The sequence below is a fragment of the Pituophis catenifer genome, unplaced genomic scaffold, assembly GCF_029215685.1.
Source record: "Pituophis catenifer annectens isolate HBS135680 unplaced genomic scaffold, rPitCat1.0.hap2 SCAF_6, whole genome shotgun sequence".
NCBI classification, from domain to species: Eukaryota; Metazoa; Chordata; class Lepidosauria; order Squamata; family Colubridae; genus Pituophis; species Pituophis catenifer.
In genome coordinates this window covers 68247624-68274884 of record NW_027256886.1, presented here as the reverse complement: position 1 = coordinate 68274884, position 27261 = coordinate 68247624, and the positions used below count along the sequence as shown (strand labels likewise).

Below are 27261 nucleotides of genomic sequence, written 5' to 3'. Positions count from 1 at the left end.
GGAGCCAGCCTCGTGTAACCTCCTGGGAGGCCAGCACCAACCAGGAGGGACACAGATCCAATAAACATGTGGCTTAAAGGGACTTCGCTCCACCCCCGCTGCCCTGGGGAGTGGGCACCTTGGAGGTTCTAGCTGCCCCAGAGACCCCCGACTGGCCTGCCCAGGAGGCGCAACAGGTGAGGCGGTGGTTGCCCCCGGCAGGTTTGGAATGGCAGCGCCCAGATCCGCTCCGGGGCCTTTAAAAGCAGCAGAAATCAGCTGTCACATCGCACGACCCCCCAAGGCAGCTCCCCCAAGCAGACCCACCGCCCAAGGAGCGTGATCTGGGGGCAGCTTCAGCCAGCCCGGCCCGGGAAAGGCCAGAAGGGGTGAATACCGAACTCCGGTTCAGCTGGCTGGGGATGAGACATCAAACACGGGCTGCTACGAAAGACCAGAAGCAAACACACACACATGCACAACCTATACACACATCGGTACTGGTGAGGTTTTTAGCGAGCAGCACAGGAAGCCAAACTTGCCTTCATAGGTACAAAAGTTTCCTACAAATGGAGAAACAGCAGGAGCAAGTAAGCGCTTCTTTTTGCACTTGCTCCTGGTGTTTTTCCACTTGGAGAGGAGGAGGAGGAGGAAGACGACGAGGGCAACAATCCTGGGCGTGTGAAGCAAGGCATGAAAATCCGCAGCAGGAAGCTCAGGGTGAATGAAAAGGGGGAGCAGCCAAGTGCTTTGTTTCTCCAGAACTAATAGAAAAAAATGCTTAAAAAGTAAAAAAAAAAAAAAAAAGTTCTCACGATTGTGCATCACTCAGCTGATCGTCGGAACTTTTTTTTTAACTTTTTAAGCATTTTTTTACTACTGGTTCTCTGGAAATAAAAGCAGGAAGTAACGACGACTGGGTGGGTGGGCGGAGCCTCGAGTTGCCATTGCTACCGGTTCTCCGAACCACCGGCCATCATCGCTGCCTACTCGCCCGAGCGAGTCCGAACTGGGAGTATTTCACCCTGCTCTACTGCGAAGGAAATATGATTTCTTTCAAGCATTCCCAATTGTAATCTTAATCCCTTTAGCTGCTGAATTTCATAGAATTAAACAAAAACAAATCAGATCAATTGTCCTGGCCGTTTCTCTAGAGCCCACCATCAATGAAGAGAAGTCGAAGTATTTTTAGGAACATAAATTGCAAAGAGTTGCCAAACTGATTTCTTCTTTCCACCACTCCTTATGGGCCTGTAAAGTGACAAAAGTTCTAAAATGTAGAAGAAAATTTAAGGGTAAAATATTCAGGCAACTTAATGTTGAATCCTCCTTTTAACATTTTCATAATGCCCCATGTGATACAGCCGTAAGATGTATATGACAGAGGATGGAATCTGATGGAGTCTGTATACCTCTAGCATTCAAGACATTAACATTCTTGGGAAGAAGAAATCTCATTCCAACCAGTTTAAGGAAAACAACCATCTTCACTGGGTTCAATTTTTGCTCTTTGTTGTTCTGCATTGCCTTCTTAGGCTGGTGAAAAGCTCTGTTGCAATGAAGCCACTTTCCAACACCGCAGACAAGTTCTTCCATTGATCTGCAACCCATTTCATTCGATATTTAATTCTAATACACATTCAAAACTTTCAGGATAGCAATTAAGGCAGTTGAAGCATATTTCATTATAAAAGATCAAGAGTTTATTTCCAAGAGAACAGTCTCTTCTACACATGATATTGCCTTTAAAATACCCACTCCCTCTAAAACCCCAAGTCTTCCAGATGTCCCAGCATGCATCTGTTTCCAAAACTAGGACTACAATTCAAGAGGCCTGCCCTGAAAGCCTTTTCCTACTGAAACAAACAAAAATATTTCTTCTTTCCATATGACGGAGAGGTGCACCTTTAAGTACGTGTTGCAAAATCCACAGGAGGATTTTAAGGCAGGAAATCTACTCTGTAAAAACTTTCCAGGATCGTTTGTGTTTAAAGAACCAAGGTGCTTGCTTTCCAAGTGCTTCTTTTACATTTTAAGCAGACAAGGAGTGTGTGCTTTGGAATGAGCTGTCAACGTAAATTTCACAGATGTAAAATTTAAACCATTACTAGTTATCCTTATTGATTCCCTATCCAAACTATTTAAGTGCATTTTGAAAGGGATTTGTTCCAACAAAATAAGCAAAATAAAATAATCACACACGAGCAGCCATTTTTATATAGCTTTCACAACCTCGGTATCATGGACATTAGCAAGGTTCAATAAATTGTCTTTTTCCCCTAACCCTCATTTCAAAAATTATCTGAATAGTGCAAGAACAGCAGTACTGCAAGGCGTTTGGTATCATTCACTACCTATTTTTGCCTTTCCACTAAAACTGCATGAATTTAAAAAAAATTATATGACAAATGCAGTTTCCGTTTCTTAAGGTATTGCTAGAAGGCTTGTGTCCGAATAATACTATACGTAGGTAAAAAGCAAGATTTCTTTTCATACTGCATCAGTGTTTTGGGACTACAACTTCAAGTAATCAATGGGCATATTGAGCTTTCCGCATCATCTGAATCATATCTCTGAACATGCGCTGTGGGGCATCAAGGCCCCAGATGAAATCCAGATGTTCCCAATCTGGGATCTCCTTGTGGTATATCAAGTTTGGGATCATAGACATTAACATAGCAGCGTCCTTTTTGTCTGCCAGCCAGTCCTGGCCACCCGTCCATATAGCTGTTGGGACAAGCATCTTTTCCATTTTGTAGTGAGGTGGTATTGGCTAAGAAAGAAGGAAAAATAATGGTTAAAAAATCCAAAGAGATTCTCATCCTGATGTCACCACTGAACAAACTGGCTGAGGTTGTAGTTTGGCAACAACTGGAAAGCCAAGGTTCTATAGATCTATTCAACAAGTCATCTGGGACAAACTACCGTATTTCTCCATGAATAATATGCTACTTTTTCTTTAAAATATTTACTTGAAAATGGAGGGACATCTTGTATACGGGGGGAGGGGAGGAGGAGGAGGAGGAGGAGGCATGCCCCATCCCCATCCTCCAGCTCCACCGCATATGCCAGACGAGCCTCTATCTTATATGCAGCTCTATCATTCCTCTCTATTGTAGTTGTTTCCTGTATACATTGCCTAGAGTGGCAATGTGATACAGGAAACAACTATGATAGAGTTCATATCTATTGTTCCTGTGATGCATTTCCTGTTCTTGTATTACTCTAATAAGATGGCTTCTGCACAGTTACTCTACATGAAACATGGGGGCGTCCTATACATGGGGGTCTCTCTCTCTCTCTCCCTCCCCCTCCCCTCTCTCTCTACAATTACAAATCAGTGCCACGCATTTTAGCCACTTCATTTGAAACAGGTTTCCACAGATGATTAATTCCCTAAGTAGATACAAATGGGGATATTTTTTTTGCCCAGAAAGCACAATTATAAATGGGGAAGAGGGGGGGACACCTCATCACTGCCTTAGGATAAGGCCATTCACAAGAAAAATTATGTATTTGCAGAGGAGGAGGAGGAGGAGGAAGAAGTATTATTATTATTATTATTATTATTATTATTATTATTATTATTATTATTATTATTATTATTATTATTATTACAGGTAGTCCTCGATTTATAACAGTTCATTTAGTGACCATTCAAAGTTACATCACCATAGTCACGTGATCTTAATTCAGACATTTTGCAACTGACTCATATTCATGACATTTGCAATGTCACATGGTCATCTTATCTGACCTTCTGACGAGCAAAGTCAATAGGGAAGCCAGATTTACTTATCAACCATGTTACGAATTTAACAACTACGCTAATTCACTTAACAAGAGTGGCAAGACATGTCATAAAATGGGACAAAATTCACTTAACACCTGTCTCGTTTAACATCAGAAATTCTGGGCTCAATTGTGGTCGTAAGTCGAGGACGACCTGTATACTGGTTATCTGATAATACTGCAGTCTAATATGTCTCTCCCCTTGGAAATTCTTACCTGGTTATAATGAGCCATATTTTCTTTTCTGCTTCCCCAGTCAAATGCTCTGATTTCCCCAGACTTTACAACCTGAAAATAAAGTTACTTTTAAAGGTGTGTATGCCTTCAAGAATATTTATTTATTTATTTATTCATTTATTCATTCATTCATTTTACTGCCTTTCTGCTCTGAGGCATTTATTATATGTTGGAAGAAAAAACAAACTCTCAGGTGCAGCAATTTTCTTGTAACACTTGTTTACCCGCCCATTCCTTGAGAAATACACAGCTGTGTATATTTTCCAAAGTCTTCCCATATTGGCAGGCATCAAGGGCTTAGTGCAAATAATGGCACTGAGTAATCTTAACATCCACCTCCTGTTGAGGGAATTTCCTTCGAAGTAAGACTTCCAAAGTTCAGTTGGTCTTACTCCTAGAACAGCACGTGCAGAATTGCAACAGAGTAAAAGCTAACATTAGAATCATGACTCATAAATGCAAGCCAATAACCTAGACACCATTGTGGCAAGCATTAATCAATCAGCCTGGGGATTTCAACTCTACCTGACTCCAGTGAAGCATATTCTGGACAGATGTTCCAGCTGGGCAGTGTGTTGAATATACTTCTACACGGCTCTGAAAACCACAGTGAAATGATTAGGTAAATCTATAACCAAATATATCAATTACTTCTTTTTTAAAATTTCATCTAAAGGGGAAAAGTGCATCAGGACTTAACATTTGGCCATTATATCCAAATGCAATTGACCCTGGCTAATCTCGGAAAAGCTAAGAAGGGCTGATCTGACTATTTTTTGAATGAACTAGACCAGGGGTGTCAAACTCAAGGCCAGCAGGCCAAATCCAGCCCGCTAAGTGCTTAGATCTAGCCCGCGGGGCCGGCCTGGAAATAGGACTGGCCCACAGTGCCTCTGCTAGCAGAAAAGGGCTGCAGCCCCCCCTCCCCCCCATTTTCGGCCTGGATGGCCTCTTGCTACCCAAAATGGGTTTCGGCCAGTAGGGTGCTGCAGGAGGCTGTCCAGGCCAAAAACAGGGCACGCGGGGGCTGCGCCTCCCCATACCCCATTTTGGCCAGCAGGGTGCTGCAGGAGGCCGTCCGTCCCATCTCCTTCCCCCATCCCCCTCCTCCAGCCGACCTGTGGAGAATAACTAGAATGCTGATCCAGCCCGCCAAGAAATCCAGTTTGACACCCCTGAACTAGACTAATTTAGGCAAGTGAAAAACAGTTCAACTTCAGGGAATCTTTAGCATTTGAGAGACACCATCTTGCCATTCTTAAGCTGGCTATGATTCTCAGTCTTTCATTACCAAATAGCTGAGATATAAGCTTAGAGAAGAGTATTTGCCTGTCCAATAACATGCACAATGTTATTTAAAAAAAAAAAAATTACATATTAATTCATTTCATTTCAAAACAGAGTTTACACATTTAGGCTCTTTAATTCACGCTCTTACCATGTTTAGGTTTTTCTCATTAAATCCACACATGAGAAAGAAAAAGTTGCCACAAAGATCATCAAGTAAAATACGGCTGCAGATGTGGGTAGCAAACCATTTTATTAGAGCATTCTGGGGGAAAAATTGCTTCATTCCAAACATTTCCTGCCAAAATAAGAATAGTATAACATAGGTCACTTTACTGAAAAATAAAGATGCTTCTAAATATGATTAACATAGAATCATAGGGCTGGACAATAAGTAATGGGTGGAAGATCATTCAAGAGAGATCCACCCTAGAACTAAGGAGAAATTTCCTGAAAGTGAGAATAATTAATCAGTGGAAAAGCTTGCCTCCCAAAGTTTTGGATGCTCTATCGCTGAAGGTGTTCAAGAAGAGACTATGCAGCCATTTATCCAGAGTGATCTAGGATTTCCTGCCATGGGCAGAAGGTAGTAACCTCTGAAGCAGGGGTGTCAAACTCACATCGTCATGTCGTCACGTGATGTATCGCAACTTTCCCCCTTTGCTAAAACAGGAGTGGGTGTGGCCAGCGGGTGACACATCCAGCCCACGGGCTGTGAGTTTGACACCCTTGCTCTACCCTATTATTCTATGTTATTGCCAAATTTACAAAACACTGACCCTGAATTTGGAAAATAAATCCATACTGTATGATTCAGTGGACAAAAAAAACCCTTGGTCACAATGCTACAGCAGTGAGAAAATAGTGTATGTGGAGGAACAGAATGAAATTACACTGAACAATAACCTTAAAGAGGAAGAAAAACTGCTGTCCTCCAATCACAACATAGAGTTACAGGCTAACCAGCATACATCAGCAGCAGCAAACATAGAAAAGCGACAGCTCCGACCTCGCAACACACCCACAGCTTCTAAATTAGATAAGAGCCTGAAGATGACAGGGTTGTGAGCCTGTCGAAACGTTGCTATAAGAAAAACTTTTAAGGTACTGGTAGGATTTTAGCTAAGGTTTTAAAGGACCTTGCAGAGTGCTCTGTAAGGATTTTTAGAAGATTTTAAGCTAGGATTTTAATCAGAATTTTAAACATTTTAACTAACTTATTTAACATGACGCGGGAAAACACCCGAGATTTTAATTTTTTGCATACACACCCGCGAAAACTTAAGACGACTATATATTCTGTATCAATGGTACCCAACACCTGATAATCTGACCAAGATGTATAAAAGTGTTTCAAATGTCTGCTGGAAAGAAGGTACTTTTTATCATATTTGGTAGAATTAGGAAAGCAAAGAAATATTGGAGGCAGGTTTATCCTTTAATTCAGAAGATTCGTAAAACAAACATAAAACTGAAACCAGATGTTTTCTTTTAGAACTACTGAATAAAGATCTTGGGAAAAAAAATATGAACATTTATCAACTGTTAACTGCAGCAAAAATTCCATATGCACAAAAATGAAAGGATATGTCAATTCCTACAAAGGAAAAATAGATGGAAACGGTGATGGAGCTGCAGAGAAGAGAAAATTAACTGTTTTAATTAAAGAACGTATCCAGTTTTGTTTACATTTGGGAGACTGCTTCCGGATTTTGCGTTCAAAATGGTGGGGGGTGGGGGATGAAATTTTGATTTTGGAGTTTGTCATTAAATTTACATTTAATTTTTTTAAAAATGTTAAATTCATTTGTTGTTATAGAAATAGGTAGTATTTACTAATTATGTAGAAATAAAAAATGAGATTCTAATTTTATGTGCACTTTACTGCACCTAAAAAAAGTTGGAAGTCATTGCTTTTATTTCCTTCCCAGTTACCTTTCCCCTTTTCCCTTCTCATTTTTCCTATTAATATAATATTAAAATAATATAATATTGGGCCCAAATTATTTAATATGTTTTTTAAACTTTTTTAAAATTTTATGGATATATGTGTTTTATTGTTGGCTGTGCATCGCCCTGAGTCCCTCGGGAAAAGGGTGGTATAAAAATTTAAATAAATAAATGAATAAATCTTTATTTCTACTTGAATTTTATATTAAGATAAACTTCAATTAAAATTTTTTAAATGCTAAACACATTACCATTGTGATTTTAATGTAGCAGAGTAAGATGATATGGCTTCATTCACATATTCTGCTAGATCTTAATGAATGGATTCACCTATGTTGGTACAAAATAAACTATTTTGAATCTTCCTGCGATGAATCTACCCAGTCATTAAGAGGCAGAAAAATGCCACATATCTGATTCAAGGAATGTCAATTCCCTCATTTGGGATAGAAATACATCTACTTAAGTTAATTAAGGACATCTACTAATTTTTTGAATTTTACCAAAATTTTTTGAAAATGAGCTCAACATTTTTATGCACAACACAAGATAAGCAGGAGTTGGAAATAAAGGAAAAAAATCGAGCTACAGAGGCCTCTGTAGATAAATTGCCTTTGGATTCTTTAGATACCTCAGCTGGATTATCCACAAATAAAAGAGATGTGGCATTGGATTCTAATGTGATGATTCATCAAGTCACAAACAAGCATGGAAATCAATCAGTTGATACACAACTTATAGAAAAGAAATATGAGTCACAAAAGCAAAACCAACAAGATCAAGCTATAAATCAGAATGAAAACCGATTAGTCGATATACAACTCGTAGAAAGGAAATTAGGATAGAGATCAAACCCACAACAAGTCAAGAAAAAAAGAAATAGATCTCGCAAAAATAAAAATTTCTAAATTAGGCAACAGTGAAGCCAGTTATTTAAAAGATGACTGAATACATGAAAAGATAGTTGAGGCGAAGTATTGGTCTATATTATCCTGAGGAGAGTGACAGACCTCTGCAGTGCTGTAATTTTGGGATGTGAAAAGGGCCTTAAATTGTTGGATTGGAATTATCCATTTTGGATTTTTTTTTTTTTTTTTGGATAAATATATTATGTTTATCCTGAGCTATATGGCAAGAGAGTTATGCTGGGGCATGCAGAAGATCTGGTTGTTACCCCATTATGATGGTGGGAATTAATAATCCTGAAGAAATCCACTATTACAGATATTATATGGAATACAATTATAATGTCACTCGGGTGGTTGTTTTCCTTTTTTATATACATGAAGATATTTATTGTTGATGGGGGCAGATGATAACTGAGGATTTTTTGAATATTCTGTTGCAATCAGGATGCTGTTACCCTAATATGGGCGATGGAGTCAACAATCCAGTGGAGAGACATCAAAGAAGATATTATATTATATGGATTATAAGTTTAAAGTCATTGATTTTATCTATATAAGGGAATATTTTTTTTAGTAGGGTGGGCAGAAGAATAAAGATATTAAGAATTGTTATGTATGGTAATTTTGTAGGAAAGTGGGTGGAGACAGGTTAGTTTATTGATTGTTTAGTTTAAGAAAAGGGATGTTTAAGAGATACATTTATGGGAGTGGAGGAAATGGATAGAGCTGAATAAATGTTAAACTAGGATTTATTATATAGCTTTTTAGGGGAAGGCTGCTTTGAAATGTTATATTAATATACATTAAAGATTAAATGTTAAAATAGGATTTATTATATAGTCTTAAAGTGGAAGGTTGTCTTGAAATGTTATATTATGTTATAATATATAGATATATGTATGGGGGAGGAGAAAAAGGGCAGATTATTGCTAAATTGGGAGTTAAAATAATGTTATTATGCTAAACTAGAAGTTATTATACAATGTTACAGTAGAATGTTATCTTGAAATGTATGGTAAAAGGGGGATGTAATAATATTATTAGAAAGAAAGGGTCAGTATTTGAGGGATGGAGCAATGGGATGGTAAAATATTATATAATCTGTTACGAAGTTGGATTTTATTTTGAAGAAGTCACAGGGGGACGGGTGGTGAGGGGGGGTTAGGGAGGAGGGGGGGAGAAAAAAGGGGGGGGAAATTTGTATTTGAAAAACTTTTTCAATAAAAAAAAAAAGGACATCTACTAATTTTCTTTCAATGTAGAAAACCAGAATTAAAAATATTCTTTTTATTTCATATATACTATGGCATCATAACTATGACTGTTATATCATGATTGAACTGCTCCTAGAGTTAGGAAGTTTTTCCTAATATTTAATCAGAAGTTGTCTTCCTGTAACATTCAATCTGTATTTTGGGCGGGGGGGGGGGGGCTTAGAAGGGAGTCATTCTAAAAAAGAACTGACAGCATGACAGAGAAAATATTACATTTGATTTAATATACAATAGATCGTATGATTGCTTACTCTTAATAGAGCTTTCGGAGGCACTCGGGACATTTTCTGCAATGTATTCTGTATTAATTTCAGCAGATTAATCCACGTGGGCAAGATCCTCGTGGCTACTTCAGTGAAATTGAAACTGCTATCAAGTCTCTTGACTCATGCCAAGAAGATCAGCAATTACTATTTTTTTTTCAACCTGAGCAGGGTACTTCATCTTTTCAAGAAAGTTGGCAGTAGAACCTCACAGTAGTAAGAACAGGTAAAACACACAACACTCAATTCAAGTATTTTCTAGGCACCAACTCAATAGAGAACTTGGAGCAACTGAACATCTCTCGTTCTCAATCTACGACTGGCAGAATGAACCAAACCAATGCACTGGGGGACACTGTTTAAATGCTAAATGTTATAATTACAGAATCATCAAACTCTGCTTTATTTGATACATTCTGGTCCATTTTCCCATTATGGTTTTAATACTGAATTCATGGTACTTCAGAGTAAATTTTGCCCCATGACAGCATAATTAAGCTATTGGCAGCAAAGATTAACTTTTGTATTACAGGACTGGTGTTACTACTGAGAATGCCACTTAACCTCTATCTATCTATCTATCTATCTATCTATCTATCTATCTATCTATCTATCTATCTATCATCTATAAAAGCCAAATACCACTCACTCATCACAAAATCTCCACAACTGTAAAGCCTACAAATTTGAAACCTGTCACATATGTTTCTCTTGGCTTCTAGGTGCTTGCTAAGAAAGGATTTTTCGAAATGACCATCAGATTAGTAGTATTTCTTATTATTATTAACACGCTCTGATGCTTAGGAGTTAGATGTTCTACTCTGCCTCCCCACCTGAAAAGAACTCTGTTCCAACTGCCAATTGCCTTATATTAACGCGCATTGATGCTAAGGAATTACACATTCTACATAAATTTTCAAGCTTTAACTATCAATTTATCAAGCCCAATCGCATAGTTTTGTAACAAAGCAGGGGTATCCAGCTAGTATTTAATAAAACAACATGCAGAAACACGGAGTGTGCAATGTGGAACAAGTCCTGTGAAAGTAGGTCACACCATTTCATTGTTTAAATTTTATCTATGCAAGATTTTGATTAGCCTAACGCAGGGCTTATAAGCTTTTGTCTGCACCAGAAGAACACACTTACCACCACATTTGAGCCAGTTGTTAAGTGAGTTTTGGCCCCATTTTACAACCTTTCTTGCCAGTTTTTAAGAGAAACCCTGCAGATGTTACATTAGTAACAGTGTTGTTAAGTGAATCTGGTTTCCCCAGTTGACTTTACTTGTCAGAAGGTCACATGCCCTCAGGACACTGCAACTGTCATAAATATGGATCAGTTGCCAAGCATCTGAATTTTTGAACATGTGACCAGAGGGATGCTGCAACAATGGCAAGTGTGAAAAATGGTCACACCTGGAAGCCATCTTTTTCACTGGGCCTTCAAGCCTGTGAAGGAGGCTGTGGGAAACTGGGAGGGGGGAGTGTATGGAGCCAGGGTGATATATAGTCATAACATTCCTTTCTCAGAGAGTCAAGGACATCTTGCCCTGCACCTGGACAGTTGGAGCTGGGAGGCATCTCCAGTTGGGACGGTGTTTTGATTGGACCATGTGATGGACATGTGGGTGTTGGGCAGGGTCTTGAACTTTCCTTTGGTGGGGAAACCTGGAAACTTTCAGATTCGGGTTTTCCCAGATGTGTCAATATGGCATCTCTAATAAAATGGAACTTTGAGGAAACTCAAGCCTTGGAGTTTTCTTTCGTTGGGGGTGTTACTTGGAACCCTGACACATAAATCATTTTTTTCAGTGCCACTGTAACTTTAAACAGTTAGTAAAAGAATGATGGTAAATTGAGGACTACCTGTAAGCTGGGACTGATAATCAGAAGAACTGCTTTCAACATTTTTTTTTTTCAAATACTAATCCATCCAAAATGAAATCTAATCTATAGTAGTTCACGTTTCTTAAATTAGGATTTCCCCCATTTTATACTCATTTCTGCACAAGGCCCCTGCAAGCAACAAGGCCAAGTAAGTAACTTTTTATAGTGCAGTGAAAGTAAGTCACCACATTATAAAAAAGATATTCAGACTTGATTAGGGGACTGGAGGTTAAAACATACGATGAATGGTTGTAGGAACTGGACAAGGCTAGTGTAGTGAATAGAAGGACCAGGGGAGACACGATAGCAGTGTTCCAATATTTGCCACGGAGAGGAAGGGGTCAAGCTAGTTTCCAAGGCACCCCAAGGCCAGACAAGGAATAGTGGATGGAAACAAATCAATGAGAGATTCAACCTACAAATAAGGAAAAATTTTCTGACAGTGAGAACAATCAACCAATGGAACAGAAGTTGCCTTCAGAAGTTGTGGGAGCTTCATCACTGGAAGCTTTCAAGAAGAGACTGGACTGCCATTTGTCACAAATGGTGTAGGGTCTCCTGCCTGGGCGGGGGGTTGGATTAGATGACCTACAAGGTCCCTTGCAACTCTGTTAATCTGTTAAATCTGTTAATTAATCCCTATGTGGTGTTTTGGTGGTGTTTTTTCTTTCAAAACCTCTGCTGGACAGCTTTCAATAATTTTGGGGATGGGGTAATGGACATCTTTAAAAAGCGATTTTGGGTCAACCTCCCTCTTCCCCGCTATGGAAGGAAAAGAGGAGGATGCAGACTAGACAGCCATCATCTATGATGCCCCAGAACATCTCAAGTCACACAGGTGGTGTTTGTTTAAAACTCGGTTCCTTGTTAAGACTTTTGTTCAAAGGCATGTCGGTCTTTTGTTCAAGTACGTACAAAAAGAAATGTAGTACTTAGCTACATCACCTAACATCTGCACTTTGTGGTTCAAACAAATATTTTAAACAAAACACGTACTTTAACTAGCAATTCGGGAATCTCTCCAAGTTTAACCAAAGCACCAGATGAAAACATTGCAGTCATAACAGGTGCCAATGCAAAAAATATGTTTATCTTCTTTGCCAACTCTGGAAAACTTGAAAATGCTATGAAACCTGGAGGAGGGAAAAACATGAAAGACATGAATAGATTTTAAACTAGGTGGCTGAACAAAATCAGTAGGAAAACAATTTGTTGCATATTCCACAAAAGCAATTGTATTTTTTATAATTTTCAGTGTTTATAGCTAGCATCATTAAAGCAAAAGGGGACTTTCTCCATGCCTGAAGAATGTTTTCATCCATTTTTCTTTATAAATCCAAAGCAGCTTTCAAAATGATTAAACACTGAAATTTGATATAAAAACCTCTTTTGCTATGCTGAAAAAAATTGATTTCTTTTTTCCCACAGGCTTCCACTAATTTCATAGGGTGTGACATTTTTAAAATAGGCAGGCAACAAACCACAAGGAGAATTTAACATATTGTGCAGACACACTATATGCCTGGGGTCTCCAACCTTGGCAACTTTGACATGTGGACCTCAGCTTTGCTGGCTGAGGAATTCTGGGAGTTGAAGTCCACAAGTCTTAAAGTTCCAAGGTTGGAGACCCCTGTAAGCATATATCCCTTTATAGAGTTCCACTGAAATTGGGGCATTCATTTGGTCCAAGACATCTTTAATTCAGTCCAGAGTCATTTCAAAACTTTAGTCGTCATTCAAGCTTTCATACATAAATACTTTCCATTATTTAAAACATGTCTTTCCTAAACTAATATCCTTCAGATTACACATTCCACAAACTGCAGTCATAACTCATCTGGAAAACATCAATGTAAGGAATACTGATGAAGATTATTTACCTGTATTAGGGATAATTATTATTTTATAGATAAGCATTATGACATTCAACTTCACCTACATAGCTATTAAAATTACCAGTGTAATTTTAGCAAAGTAGTTTGTTAACCTACCTATGGCAGAGCCTTGAGAATGACCAACATAGAAGAGTTGCTCTTGACCAGTTTTATTCAAGACAAAGTTTATTGAAGCCGGAATGTCATACTTAGCCATTTCATCAAAACTAAAGAGGAGAGGTGAATCCATCAGTTACACATAACATAAAGAAGCAGGATCCATATTATCCAAGCTGCCACACGTTGAAATATTATCCAGTCAATGAGGGAAATATACCAGGGTTCAAGTCATATTAGGGTTCATGAGTCCTTTACTGACCTATCAAGACACTTCTGGATTAGCTTCTTTACTTACAATGGAGATGTGGCTTGTTTTAAAAGACTAAGTTAAAGATGAAACAACTATAAAATGCAACTAACATTAGCAATGGCAATAAGAGTATCTGAGAAACCTCTCTGCATTCTGCAAAAAAGCTTTCAAGAATCATGACCAATTTTATACCCCTGTGATTTTTATTTGTATAGTCTTACAATGAATCCATAGTTTGCTTCTCAAGATCCTGCAACCTACCCAGAAGAATATAAGCACATGTGTCCCTCTTTACTTACTTGTTTTTATTAGATACATCATGCACTCTCATTTATTTGATTTATATTCCACCTTCAGGAGCTCAAAGTGGCCTACATACCATTCACTCTTCCCATTTTTCCGAACTACAACAACTTTGATATCTACGCAAAGAAACAGCAACTGGCTGAAAAACATCCACTGATCTTTTATAGCTGGGAGTCATCTGGAATCTAGGTCTTTTAATCCAGTGTTTCTCAATCTCAAGAACTTTTAAGATTTCTGCACTTCAACTCCTAGCATTGCCCAAAGTGAGCTTTGGTAAAGTGCCAGGATGAAAATGTAACATAAAGAAGCAGGATCCATACTATCCAAGCTGCCACACATTGAAATATTATCCAGTCAATGTGAGGGAAAGATACCAGGGTTCAAGTCATATTAGGGTTCACGAGTCCTTTACTGACCTATCAAGATACTTCTGGTTTAGCTTCTTTTTAGCTTCTTTACTTACAATGGAAATGTGGCTTGTTTTAAAAGACTAAGTCAAAGATGAAACAACTATGATGACTTCCGGTTTGATGTCGCGGCGAGACAGTCAGGGAAATAGCGGGCTTTGATGTGTCCCGCGAAAACCCCAGCTGCCGAACCACCGAACGGTCTTCGGACCGAATCCGTCTTGCAGGGACGGGGGAGAGGAACAGGCAAGTTTCTCGGAGGTCGGAGGGAACCCTCTGTGAATCGGCGGTGGGGGGCGGCAGCTGTGACAACCGGGCAAGAAAAGTGCTGGAGGAAAGTGGAGAAAGACGGAGTTCTTTGAAGCCGGGTGAGTGACAACAGCCCAGGCTTGTAACAACGTTCGGAGCATTAACAATTAGAAGACCCCTAGCCTAAAACAGCGGCTATGCAACAAAGGGGCTTTGGAAAAATTTTTAAAAACTACAACTTTAAAGAGACAAAGACCCGAGTAACAATTAATGGAACAAAACTAAGAGAACTAATCTGGAGATATGGTTAAAAGTCTAAACACTTTAAAAATTTGAATTGGATTTTAAAAAAGAAAAAGAAGACTTGATAATTTTTGTTTTTTAAGTTAAAAGAAGAAGAAATGGACTGGACAGTTATATAATAATAAATAAAATGGAGTCTTGCATGACTAATGTAAAATGTGGATTACAGAGAGACACACCTGGCATAAAGAGGAACTTTGTAACCTCCTTTGGTTATGGGAAACTTTGAATTCTATAGATAAACATTACTGAACTCTGTGGAGGAGGATTTTTTTTTCCCTGTTTGCAGGCGGTTTGATTATTGTGAAAAGAAAAGAAATCTACAATGGAACTCCTACAGTTGAAATAATAATAACTTAAGTACTGGCGCAGGAACAGAAGAAAGATTAAGTGCAGCCTTAAAAGAAAAAGATTTGATATATCATATCCGGAACAAAAATAAGAAAAGAGAATTAATTTGATTTATGAAGAACAAAATTAATAATTTGGAAAATGGAAGGAAATATATGTTTGCAGACGAGGAAATGAAGATAAAGTGATTAAAAATAAAATAAAGTAAAGATGGATTGTATTAATAGAAAGGAGGTTTTTATAGAAATTAAGAATGTTAAAAGAAATTAATTACTACATGTAAAGTTATGATAGATGCAAGAACTATGTTTTAATGTTAAAATGTTAAGGAAAAAGATAAATATGATTAATTGAAAATGTTAAAAGGAATTTATAAATATAGTTAATGATATGTTTTAAGTAAAAACCATGTCTCAATGTTAAAATGTCATGAATGTCATGAAAAAGGATACAGAAAAATAAGATTATGTGAAAAAGCAATGCGTAGATGGATGGAAATAACAAAGAAAGATTTAAGTAGAGATTGATAGTTAAACCAACTATGAATATGCGGCCAAAAAGTTACAATATGCTGAGTTGAACAGCCAAACAAAATGAATATGCTGTGTAACAGCCAAAACAAAACTGAATATGCCGTGTAACGGCAAAAAAATGAATATGCTGTTTAGCAGCCAAAAAGCCACAATATGCTGTGTTGAGCAGCCAAACAAAAATGAATATGCTGTGTTTAACAGCCAAATAAGGAAGGGCATGCTGTGTAACAGTCAAAAAATAACAAAAGGATATGCTGTGTTCAACAGGTAAAACAAATGTTTATGCTGTGTTTAACAGTCAAGAAATAAAAATGATTGGTTTAACAACAAAGATAAAGATAATAACGCTGGGTTTCTTTAGGAAGATATAAAATGAGGTGGGATAATTAAAATGAGGAGATGTATGTTGAAAGTGATAGTTAAGATAAGATGAATAAGGTAGGTTTAATAATAAAAATAAAAAGTATAAATTTGGAGTTTAATAGTTGAGAAACCTCTCTGCATTCTGCAAAAAAAGCTTTCAAGAATCATGACCAATTTTATACCCCTGTGATTTTTATTTGTATAGTCTTCCAATGATTCCATAGTTTGCTTCTCAAGATCCTGCAACCTACCCAGAAGAATATAAGCACGTGTCCTTCTTTACTTACTTGTTTTTATTAGATACATCATGCACTCTCATTTATTTGATTTATATTCCACCTTCAGGAGCTCAATGTGGCCTACACACCATTCACTCTTCCCATTTTTCCAAACTACAAGAACTTTGATATCTATGCAAAGAAACAGCAACTGGCTGAAAAATATCCATTGATCTTTTATAGCTGGGAGTCATCTGGAATCTAGGTCTTTTAATCCAGTGTTTCTCAATCTCAAGAACTTTTAAGATTTCTGCACTTCAGCTCCTAGCATTGCCCAAAGTGAGCTTTGGTAAAGTGCCAGGACAAAAATGTAATTGGCAATGCTCTTTATGAAAGCAAAAGGGCCAGTTTACATATTATGGATTTGGTGAAGAAGTCATAGTTAGTTTCACTCACATAGCAGTGATTCACCATACAAATCAAGCAATATGCATCGGCCATCATATGTCGTCCTCCTTAGATATCAGCACTAGCACCAGTTTGTCACACAGTGTGAACTATATAAATGTCATATAATGGCAATAATCAAGTGTTATCTCTTATTCCTAGCTGTATAGTACAGCTGCAGTGCTGAGCCTTCTGTACAGAATGAATTCTTGGTATTCTTAAACCTCCTCCTCAAGAAATTCCCTAAGTCAGAAGTGGGAAATTAATTTTCCCAAGAGGCCACATGTGAAACTGGGACTGTGGGAGAGGGCAGAACCAATAGGGCTGCCTCCACTGGCCAGACAGGGACAATTAAAGGGCTAGATGTGACTGGTGGGCTGTAGAAGCCCAGGTCTGCTCTAGGTGTATTACTCTAGCTAGGTCTCCTGCTTTAGAATAGCAGTTTAGCAGTTCTCACTGCCACCATCTATAATATTATATTTACATATGCACACACACACACACATACACTTTCATTAATAAAGCTATAAAAAGCAGGCACATGGCACATAAAGAAAAGGATAGGTAAAGGGGCAAAACCAAAACATTCCTAATGTTTAGTAAATTTGTCTACCTGAACATCCAGTATTCTTTTTGCTTTGTGGTATAATTGACGTGTTTTCGGGACCAAGTGTTTCCTCTGCTGTTCCCTAACCAAACATCAAAACCAGCATCAGCTAGCACAAAACCCAGGCTGTTATAATCTAGGTTGATTACCCAGTTACTGCCATCAGCAAGTAAGCCATGTTGCAGAAACACAGCTGGTCTTGGTTCTGAAAGGGAAGCATTTTACACATAGTTAGAAGCAGAACAAAAACATCCTCTCCTAAGGCAAGAAAGTTTTCCACAGCTGTTTGTGGATTTGTGTACAAATGCCTTTCTTTGAACGACAGCAGATTCGATGCATAAATACATTGATGCTAATGTAATCTCTTCAAAGAGATTCCCAAGAGGAGATTCTCCAAAGTACCTGAGGGTAGAACAAGAAGGAATGGGTGGAAACTAATCAAGGAGAGAAGCAACCTAGAACTAAGGAGAAATTTCCTGACAGTTAGAACAATTAAATCAGTGGAACGACTTGCCTCCAGAAGTTGTGAATGCTCCAACACTGGACGTTTTTAAGAAGAGATTGGATAGCCATTTGTCTGAAGTGGTGTAGGGCTTCCTGCCTAGCAGGGTGTTAGACTAGAAGACCTCCAAGATCCCTTCCATCTCTGTTATTATATTCTGTTCTAGATAGTGAGATGGGTGGCCTATAAATGGGTGGCATATAAATTTAGTAAAAAAAATAATTCTACCGTACTATTGCTGCCATAATGCTTCAGATTGCAAGGTCTTTCAGCTTCTTAAAGGTATGGCAAATTAAATAAATGCAACCCAGCAGGAAATCTCAGTTCTTGTTTTTGAGGTTGGATATCTCCATCAGTGATGTCAAGCCTTGAGGCTAATTTGGCTTCTTGAGTTTTCCTGCTTCTCTGTACAATATAAAAAGGAGACCTACCCATCCCAATTCTTTTCTTTTCTATGAGATCATTTGCAACCATCTCGGCAGTTGATGGTTATCCGGTCCACTACTTTCTCTAAAAATTTAGTAACTATAGGACATTGTAAAAACATGTGTTTTAAAGTATTGTCTTTATTACATCTCCAACAAAATTCTGTCTCATAAGATCCTTCTTTTTTTTTAATTCTTCTGTAGCCCACCCTCCTCCTCCTTCCACCCTCAGGTTGATTGATTGATATGCTTATCTGAATTATGTACCATGCTGAGGGGCTGAAGAACTGGCTCATGTGCCCTTTAAACTTAGGTTGTTTTTGTTGGTGGTGATGTTTCCACCTGGTTTGTTATTCTGCCATCCCTATCCTCTTTTATCCTTGTCATTTTTATTATCATATTTTAAATTATTATTTAGCATATGCTGACAGCATGACAGAAGAGAAGTAAACAAATATACACAGTCCACATAATTGTGTATAAAACTTCTATGGAGATTTGGCAGAGGTCTCATAACTGGATGTCCAATCCAGGTATCCAGGCATTGCTTCGTGCAGATCTTCTAGGAAATCAGAGAATACACGTTGTGTGCAATCTTGCCTAATATGTTTAATACTTTGCATATTGGCCCCAGAATCACAACAAGGGAGATCTTTCCATCCCCACTGATATAGGGTAGAGCAAGGGTGTCAAACTTTCAGTGTCACGTTGCTGTCACGTGATGTTTCACGATGTTTTTTTTCCTTTGCGGAGCTGGGGTGGGCGTGGCCTGAATGTGATGCATCCGGCCCATGGGCCGCCAGTTTGACAACCCTGGGGTGCAGTCTCTTCTTCCAATATCACACCTAATTCTGTTCAGTTACAACCAGAGAGAACGAAGCAAGTCAAAATCAGGTGACTTGGTAGAGGGATCACAAATGGTCAAGCCACAAGAAGGTACCTTTGTTTTAAATTGGCAGTCCCCAACCTTTTGGGTACCAGGGACTGGTTCCTTGGAGAGAGGATTTTCCGCGGAGCAGAGAGGACGTAGTTTCACATGCCTGCATCCACGGATAGTGCTTTGCTTATGTGCGTGGCCCAGTTTCTGCCATGCCGGGGACCAGTGTCGGTCCACAAATTGAGGAATGGGCCCCCCTGTTTTAAATCATTTGAAAACCACCCAGAAATCCTGAGAGTCGAGCGGAATATAAATATGTGAACTTAATCACAAATTCATGAATTAGCTTGATTTCCTCTTCTGGCAGCCCCTGAGATATTGGAACACTGGTATCACGTCACCCCTAGTCCTTCTTTTCGTTAAACTAGACATACCCAATTCCAGCAACCAACTCTTTGATGAGTGAATTTTTTTCATTCTATCAGGGTTTTTTTTTCTTATTAGGCACAAAGATCAGCACTAAGTAGAATTCTGGCCATTCCATTTCAACAGTTCACAAGTGTCTCTTGGACTAATGTCCTTATTGAACTGAGCAGAGTAATTAAACAAATTAAAATATATTGGGAATAGGAAACAATCACTTTAACAAGGACAGACAATATTTATAAATGATTTATAGACTTTCATAATACTCTATTATCCGTTTACAAACATATACTTACCCTTGGTTTTCTGACTTAATTTCCCATAAGGAATTCTATTAATATCTAGGTAATATCCATCATCTGTCACCACCTCATATTCCTCACTGGGATATCCTCTGAATAAAATAAGTTCACTCTAAAAGAGAAACAAATCAAAGATAGTTGATTATTAAGTTATTCTAAAGCTCCTAGGCCAGCCTTCACCTATTTAATGTTCTCAAGATGTTTTGGACTGCTATTCCTGGTATTGCAAACTTTTAGCAACACTAGCTAGGAATTTTGGAGAGTTTGTTGGCTCAAAATATCTAGAGAGGCTGAAAAAGGCTGGCCTAGATATTTTATTTCTCTTATCTAAACACAAATCATTCAAAAAGCAAATTCTATATATCAAAGGACAGATAGACATGTATATATCCAAACATATTTTCTGGATTACCGTAACATGAGCCACCCTTGAAAAGCATCCAAAAGTAACTACTGCTGCCAAACGTGATAGCTACTCTACAAAAATGTCTATATTGAAAGATCTGGACTGCTTGCCAAGTGCTTACAATAGCACTTAGCACTTAAGACTTATACAGTATACCTCTTTACAGTGCTTTACAGCCCTCTCTAAGCAGTTTACAGAGTCAACATCTTGCCCCCAACAATTTGGCTCCTCATTTTATCCACCTCAGAAGAGTGGAAGGCTGAGTCAACCTTGAGCCTGGTGAGATTTGAAGTGCCAAATTGCAGGCAGCTGGCAGTCAGCAGAAGTAGCCTGTAGTACTGCATTCTAACCACTGCACCACCGTGGCTTAAACAAGCAGTTTAAAATATTGCACCAAAGGGCTCAGGGCCCAAAGATATAAATTACTCCTCCTCCTCTTTGAAGCAACCCAACTGTTAAGACATGTAGATGTAGAGAAGTACCAATAGTTGTTTCTCTGGCAGGTGAGTCTCCAATCGCTGGCACTGATCTTCATTCATTCAACACTGAGGAAACCTGAAAAGCTTTTTATTTATTTTTAACCCACCTTTATTATTTTTATAAGTGACTCAACGCAACAAACGTACCTTTATAGTCCCTTCTCCTCCTATTTTCCCCACAATAACATCTCTGTGAATGGGTTGGGCTGAGAGAAAGAGACTGGCCCAAAATCATCCATCCAGCTTTCATGCCTAAATCAGGACTGGAACTCAGTCTTCTGGTTTCTAAATTGGTGTCTTAACCACCAGACCAAAGCTGCACTATTTAGGCAGGGCTTTTGTTAATTTCAGTAGCAATTTTTATAGTCTGTTATTAACTCTATAGATTCTGTCATTTTAATTCATTTTTAAGTTAGCAACTTTGATACTTGATAGAATAGGAAGGCGAAGTATATATGAATTAAAATCAGGAATCTGAAGTCAACCCTTCACACAAACTAGAGAAAATCTAACCAGGTATCAGAGTCCAATGCTTTCTCCCAGCCTTATTTTAGTACTGGAAGGTTTTAGCTCCTTCCTTGAAAAGCTTCTTTTCTTTAAAGCTTAGCAATTGGGGTAAATAACTTTTTGGTGATCAACCTTAATGGTTATGGAGGGTTAAGGATGGCAATTGATAGGATGTCACTGCAAAAAACATGAAGTTAAATTTAGGGGTTTCTGCCGATCAACAAGAAGGTGGCTATGACAGAATGAACAAAGCTTGGGCTGTTTTTATGAGCACCGCATGTTGGGAAGGACCTTTAACCACATTATCATGCCCATCATCTTGAACTTTCTGTCTGTGCCCTGAAGATAATCCTTTATTTATTTTCTTGGTTTTCTTCTAAAATTGTCCTTTGTAAAACAAGTGATAAACATAAACAATTATTTTTGTTTTTTGAACCTTATGAACTTCTTTCAGATTCGTTTTTTTTTTTCAGATTTACCCTTTATTGGTTTCAAGAAAATGTATTATAAAATATAATCCAGTAGACATTCTTTCCTTTCTGTTTGAAAGCTTGTAAGTTGACTTCCTTACATTTTAGGGCTAATTTCCCTCTTTCTGCTTTCTCAAAATACCTAGAGAGGTTGGAAAAGACAGGCCTAGAAATTTTATTTCACTTATCTCAGAACATATAAAATAGCAAGTTCAATATATAAAAGGATGGGGGGAAATCACAAAGTATTTTTTAAATGGAACATTAAAAAGTTCTATTAATACGTAAATCAGCTACCATTACAAACGTCATATGATTGTTGAACTAAAACTAAGTAACAAAGCTGAAGCAATTCATTTCTGTATTTGACCAATAGCTTTGGCAACCATTATCGCGGTTCAACCTTCACAGCTGGCTAATATTTAGCAACTGCAGAGAGGGCAGTGCCCAAATGCCACTCCATGCATCTATTGTACAAGACAGATATAATGGGAGTCATGTATGCATCCAATCACATTGTCAAGATTGATCGTCCTGCTCTAAGGGGGGCAGACTTCCATGTGGATATAATATCCATGGTGAACACATTGATTTTCGGTTTACAGTGAAAAATCAAGGAAATTCCTGGAGGGCTGGACTTGGATTGTTTGTGACAACATAACAATTCCAGACTGATAGCCCTTTTAATACCATTCCCAGTAGGGCGGATCAAACTTTTCAATTTTCAACTTCCAAACATTACGGGTGCTCAAAAGTTGTGACATGCCTGGGGGATTGTAAAGATATTTTGGTTACTTTAATATAATTTAGATGTGTTTGGTAAGTAACTACACAAATATCATAACTTTTTAACATTTTGTTTGTTTCATTTGGCTCTGCCTCTTCCTCTCCTACATGTTTGCCCTTTTGGGATATGTATCTCACAAGAACTCAACTGTGAAGAGCCTTGATAGTACAGTGGTCTACGCACCCTGTTATTAACATAGCTGCCTGCAATTTACTGCTGGTTCAAATCTCTAAAAGGCTCAAGGTTGACTCAGCCTTCCATCCTTTCTAAGGTAGGTGAAATGAGGACCCAGTTTGTGGGGGCAATAAGCTGACTTTGTATAAATATACAAAAGTATGAAGGCTATTGCTTAACGCATTGTAAGCCACCCTGAGTCTCCGGAGAAGGGCGGCATATAAATCAAATTAAAAAAAAAACCAAAAAACCCCCCTGAGCACTGAGCATTAATGCCCTTTACAAATTCTGTATTTTATTGTACTGTTTTCCTTTACGTGTTATAAACTGCTCCAACTAGGGAAAATTTACTTAAGAGCAGGGTGTCATGTTTTTCTTCTGAAGGCCAAATTTTCAGCGAAGAACAAACTTCATGAAAAGATTGGCCGCAAAATAAATATGCAGTACCAATCACTGAAATGGTCTGAAATTGAAGTGATAATAATAACAACTTACAACGTTCATGTATGCTTCTGGATCCACGCCTCTTTTTCTTCCCTCAAGTACTGATGAATTTACCAGGCCTTGGAATAAGCTCACTGCAATTATTAGCAGCCACATCTTATCTCTACCAGGGGGAAAAAAAAAAGGTCATCTCATCAGCACAAATATGCAAGTCTATCCCACCACAAACACTACAGTAATACACTAGTAATAATGAACCTCCTCCAACACCAACATTAAGACTGTGAAGCTGCAGCTCTCTCATGTTCTACACAGAAAAAGGAGATGAAAGCAGCTTAAACTAATTTATACTCAGCTGATACTCAGAGCTGTGGCAAAAAAAAAATAGTATTTGCCTAGAACAGAAAAAATATATATGCTCCATTATAGTTAAAGGCTGTGGAATTCTAGGAATTGAAGTCCACACCGCTTAAAGTAGCTGAGACTGAAAAACATTGAACTAGAACACTATGATCTTTCCAATACTTCTTTTGCCTCTGATCAATCTTCTCTTATCATTGGCTTCAATACAGCTAATTGTCCTCATTAATCTCTGACAGAGAGAGAAACAGTGAAGTAATCCCAGTGAATTGTCATTTAGGCCAGAGGCTCTCAATCTTTTGGACACCAGGTTCTGTGGAGAAAGGTTTTTCCACGGACTGGAGGAGGCCTGGTTTCCCGAGCTGTCTGTATCCCACAGATGGGGTTTCACTTGTTTATGTGGCCCAGTTTCTAGCATGAAGTAGTCCATGGACCGGGGGTTGGAGACAGGGGTGAAATCCAGCAGGTTCTGACAGGTTCTGGAGAACCGGTAGCGGAAATTTTGAATAGTTCGGAGAACTGGCAAATACCACCTCTGGCTGGCCCCAGAGTGGGGAGGGAATGGGGATTTTGCAGTATCTTTCCCCTGCCATGCCCACCAAGCCACAACATGCCCACCAAGCCACAACACGTCACAACAAACCACGCCCACAGAACCGGTAGTAAAAATAACTGAATTTCACCACTGGTTGGAGACCCCTGATCCAGATCATAAGGTACAGCATTAACTGAACAGCTTTCTTTCTTAGTCTTATATTGTGTTTTTCCTCATGGAACTCAAGACAAATTACACAGCACTCCCTTCTCTGATTTTTCCCTACAACAACCCTATAAGCTAGGTTTGGCTGATTGACCTAGTTACCCAAGATTTCAATGGCTAAGGGGGACTGGAATCTGCATTGCCTGGTTCTACTAATACACCGTAATTGCTACACCACAATGCAGTACTGTCATTACAAAGCAATAACATATCGCGTACACGCACATATCATCTCAATGACTGGTACCAGTTTCCAGTTACTAGATATTAAAAGTTTCCGGGGGGTGGGGGGGAAGAAACATTAACATCACCACAAATCCATGTTACTTATCTAAACATTTGCAGTGTATATAGGGTTTTCAGTGTATGTATCAAAAACTGAAGTTGCCAGGAACACAAGATCAATATCAGAACAGATAAATTGGCCTCCACCTGTTGAAAATCTAATTTAAAAAAGCAACTTGTATATAGCTTGGCTGAATTTTTAAAAGATAAGTAAAGTTGGATCCAACTACATGGACATAGCAATAGCAATAGCACTTAGACTTATATACCACTTCACAGTGCTTTGCAGCCCTCTCTAAGCAGTTTACAGATTCAGCACCAGACCATTAGGAAACCTCAGGAATGAAAGTTAAACTGGGAAGTTAAAAACCCAGCAAAGCAAAAAGCAAAAACAAACTATTTTCACATTGTTATAAAGTCTTCCATCAGTCAACAAGAACTTCAATTCTAGGGAATTGGGGTCTATTATTGCACAATTTCCAGTGTCTGCTTACTCACTTTTACTGTGCTACAGAGAATTTTGATCTGATCCAGCCTGGTCCTTGTACTTTTTTCCTAATTCTAATTCTATATAGAAATTGCAAGTTCACATCTTGAATTGTAATAATCACATACAGCACCATTTATGCAGTGGGTGGTGGGGGAAGACAAGACTGCTCAGGAAAATCTCTACATTTGTAAAAGCAACACCCACCTACCCAAAAGGGGGTAATTAGAGTATGGAGCAGTGTAAAACTCCAAAAATGGCTCAAGACATAGTGAGTGTGAAAAGTCTCAAGAAGACACTTTTAAGAGAGAAAAAAAAGAGTACAAACTGAGCTGAAATGAAGCACAATCACCAGGACTGTGGTGTTTTTCAGAAGATAAAATTGAAACAAGTGATAAAACACTTGTTCATTTCTTATTCAAAGAGGATAATTCAATGTCATTCAATGGTGGAGCTACCTTTCCTCCAGAAGGCTTGTTCCTTATTTTGGTGGGGGAGAGGCAGCATTTCATAAGTCTCGTGACAGGCTAAAAATTTCACCTGCCCCCATAAAAGTCACTTCCATATTACTGCTGAAAATGGAAAATATATTAAAAAGAGGAACCCAAAGGATTCTGATTGAGACACACTGTTCTCCTTCTGCAATAAAAACGCCAAAAGACCCAAGTTAGAAAACGAACCAGTCTCCGTAGATACTAAGAGGTGCACACAAAGAATACAGCTCTGGTCTTAAAAATATTTGCAGAGCAGTAATTTCCCATCTTTTCAAGCTTATGTATTCAATACTGGTCTTTCAATTGCTGTCTCAGGCTGTACAGAGTATCATACTGCCATTGAGCCAGGGTGGGGCAGTGGTTAATCCAGGCTACTTCTGGCTGCCAGCAGTTCCAGGCTCACCAGGCTCAAGGTTGATTCAGCCTTCCATCCTTCCGAGGACAGTAAAACTAGGACCCAGATTGTTGGGAGCGATATGCTGACTCCGTAAACCACTTAGAGAGGACTGTGAAGCATTGTATAGAAGTCTAAGTGCTATTGCTATTATTTTTATCTCATTGAATTAAGAGGATTCGTTGATTAGTTGATTACAGAAAGAGAGCCACTTCGACTATAAAGGGAGAAGAATCTCTGTGCATGATTAATTTCAACATTCCTTTTGCTGCTGATATTTGCCTTCGGTCCTTTTCTAAATCACCACTGACATACATCTAAAGGCCCAGATCCTTTGCCACAAAGCTCATTCCATGAAGCTCATGCCACATTAAAGTCTGTAGAGATTCTCAATCATTCAGGTCATGGTTGTTCCAAAGGTGCTTTTTTTCAGGAGGCAACTGGACTCTCTTGTTTTTTTCTTTTGAAGACCTTCTCTTCTCATCCAAGAAGCCTGGATGAGTGGGAGGATTTAAAGGAGGCAGACTACCAGCTGTCTGCAAGGAATATAAGCCCTTCCATTGCCCACTGTCCCGGCAGAGCTGAAGAAGCTGCTTGGATGAGAAGCGAAGCGTCTTCAAAAGAAAAAACCAAGAAAGCCCAGGTGCCTCCTGAAAAAAAGCACCTGTGGGACATGCCACATTTAAGTTTATTAACCTCTCCAAAGAAGGCATTTTAACCCGACGGAAAATACCCGTTTCCGAACCACCCTTCCCGCATCCCATTTTCCTGGAAAGCATCACGGGATCCCCAATATATGCAATGATTGTTCGGGGCTTCCCCTCAAGTCATGCCGTGGAGCCCTGCAGCGTTGAGTACTCCTTTCTTTCCCATGGCCCGCTTCCACTACATCTCCCAGAATCCCCAGCCCAGCACGAGGAGCGTCACCCCAAAGGCTACTCCGAGTCCTTCCTTAAATAAGGGTCCCGGCAATATCCCTCCAAGCTTCCCGACCCAGGAGGAAAAGTGCAGCAAGAAACTCACCGGGAAGCGACGGGAAGGCGAAGGCAGGGAAGGAGAAACCTCGCCCGCGCTG

General features: G+C 38.8%; 1 protein-coding gene across 1 annotated transcript; it reads right to left on the bottom strand.

Annotated features, from left to right (window-relative positions):
* Positions 1 to 1659: 1659 nt before the first annotated feature.
* On the bottom strand, positions 1660 to 27261 carry LIPA (lipase A, lysosomal acid type). Its single transcript, XM_070945227.1, has 10 exons — positions 27210 to 27261; positions 23458 to 23569; positions 20134 to 20251; positions 17614 to 17812; positions 13571 to 13680; positions 12576 to 12712; positions 5447 to 5593; positions 4534 to 4605; positions 3988 to 4059; positions 1660 to 2752 (listed from the first exon to the last, which is right to left on the bottom strand). Exons 2-10 carry the CDS (start codon positions 23560 to 23562, stop codon positions 2510 to 2512), a joined length of 1203 nt encoding a protein of 400 aa, XP_070801328.1. The 5' UTR covers positions 23563 to 23569; positions 27210 to 27261; the 3' UTR covers positions 1660 to 2509.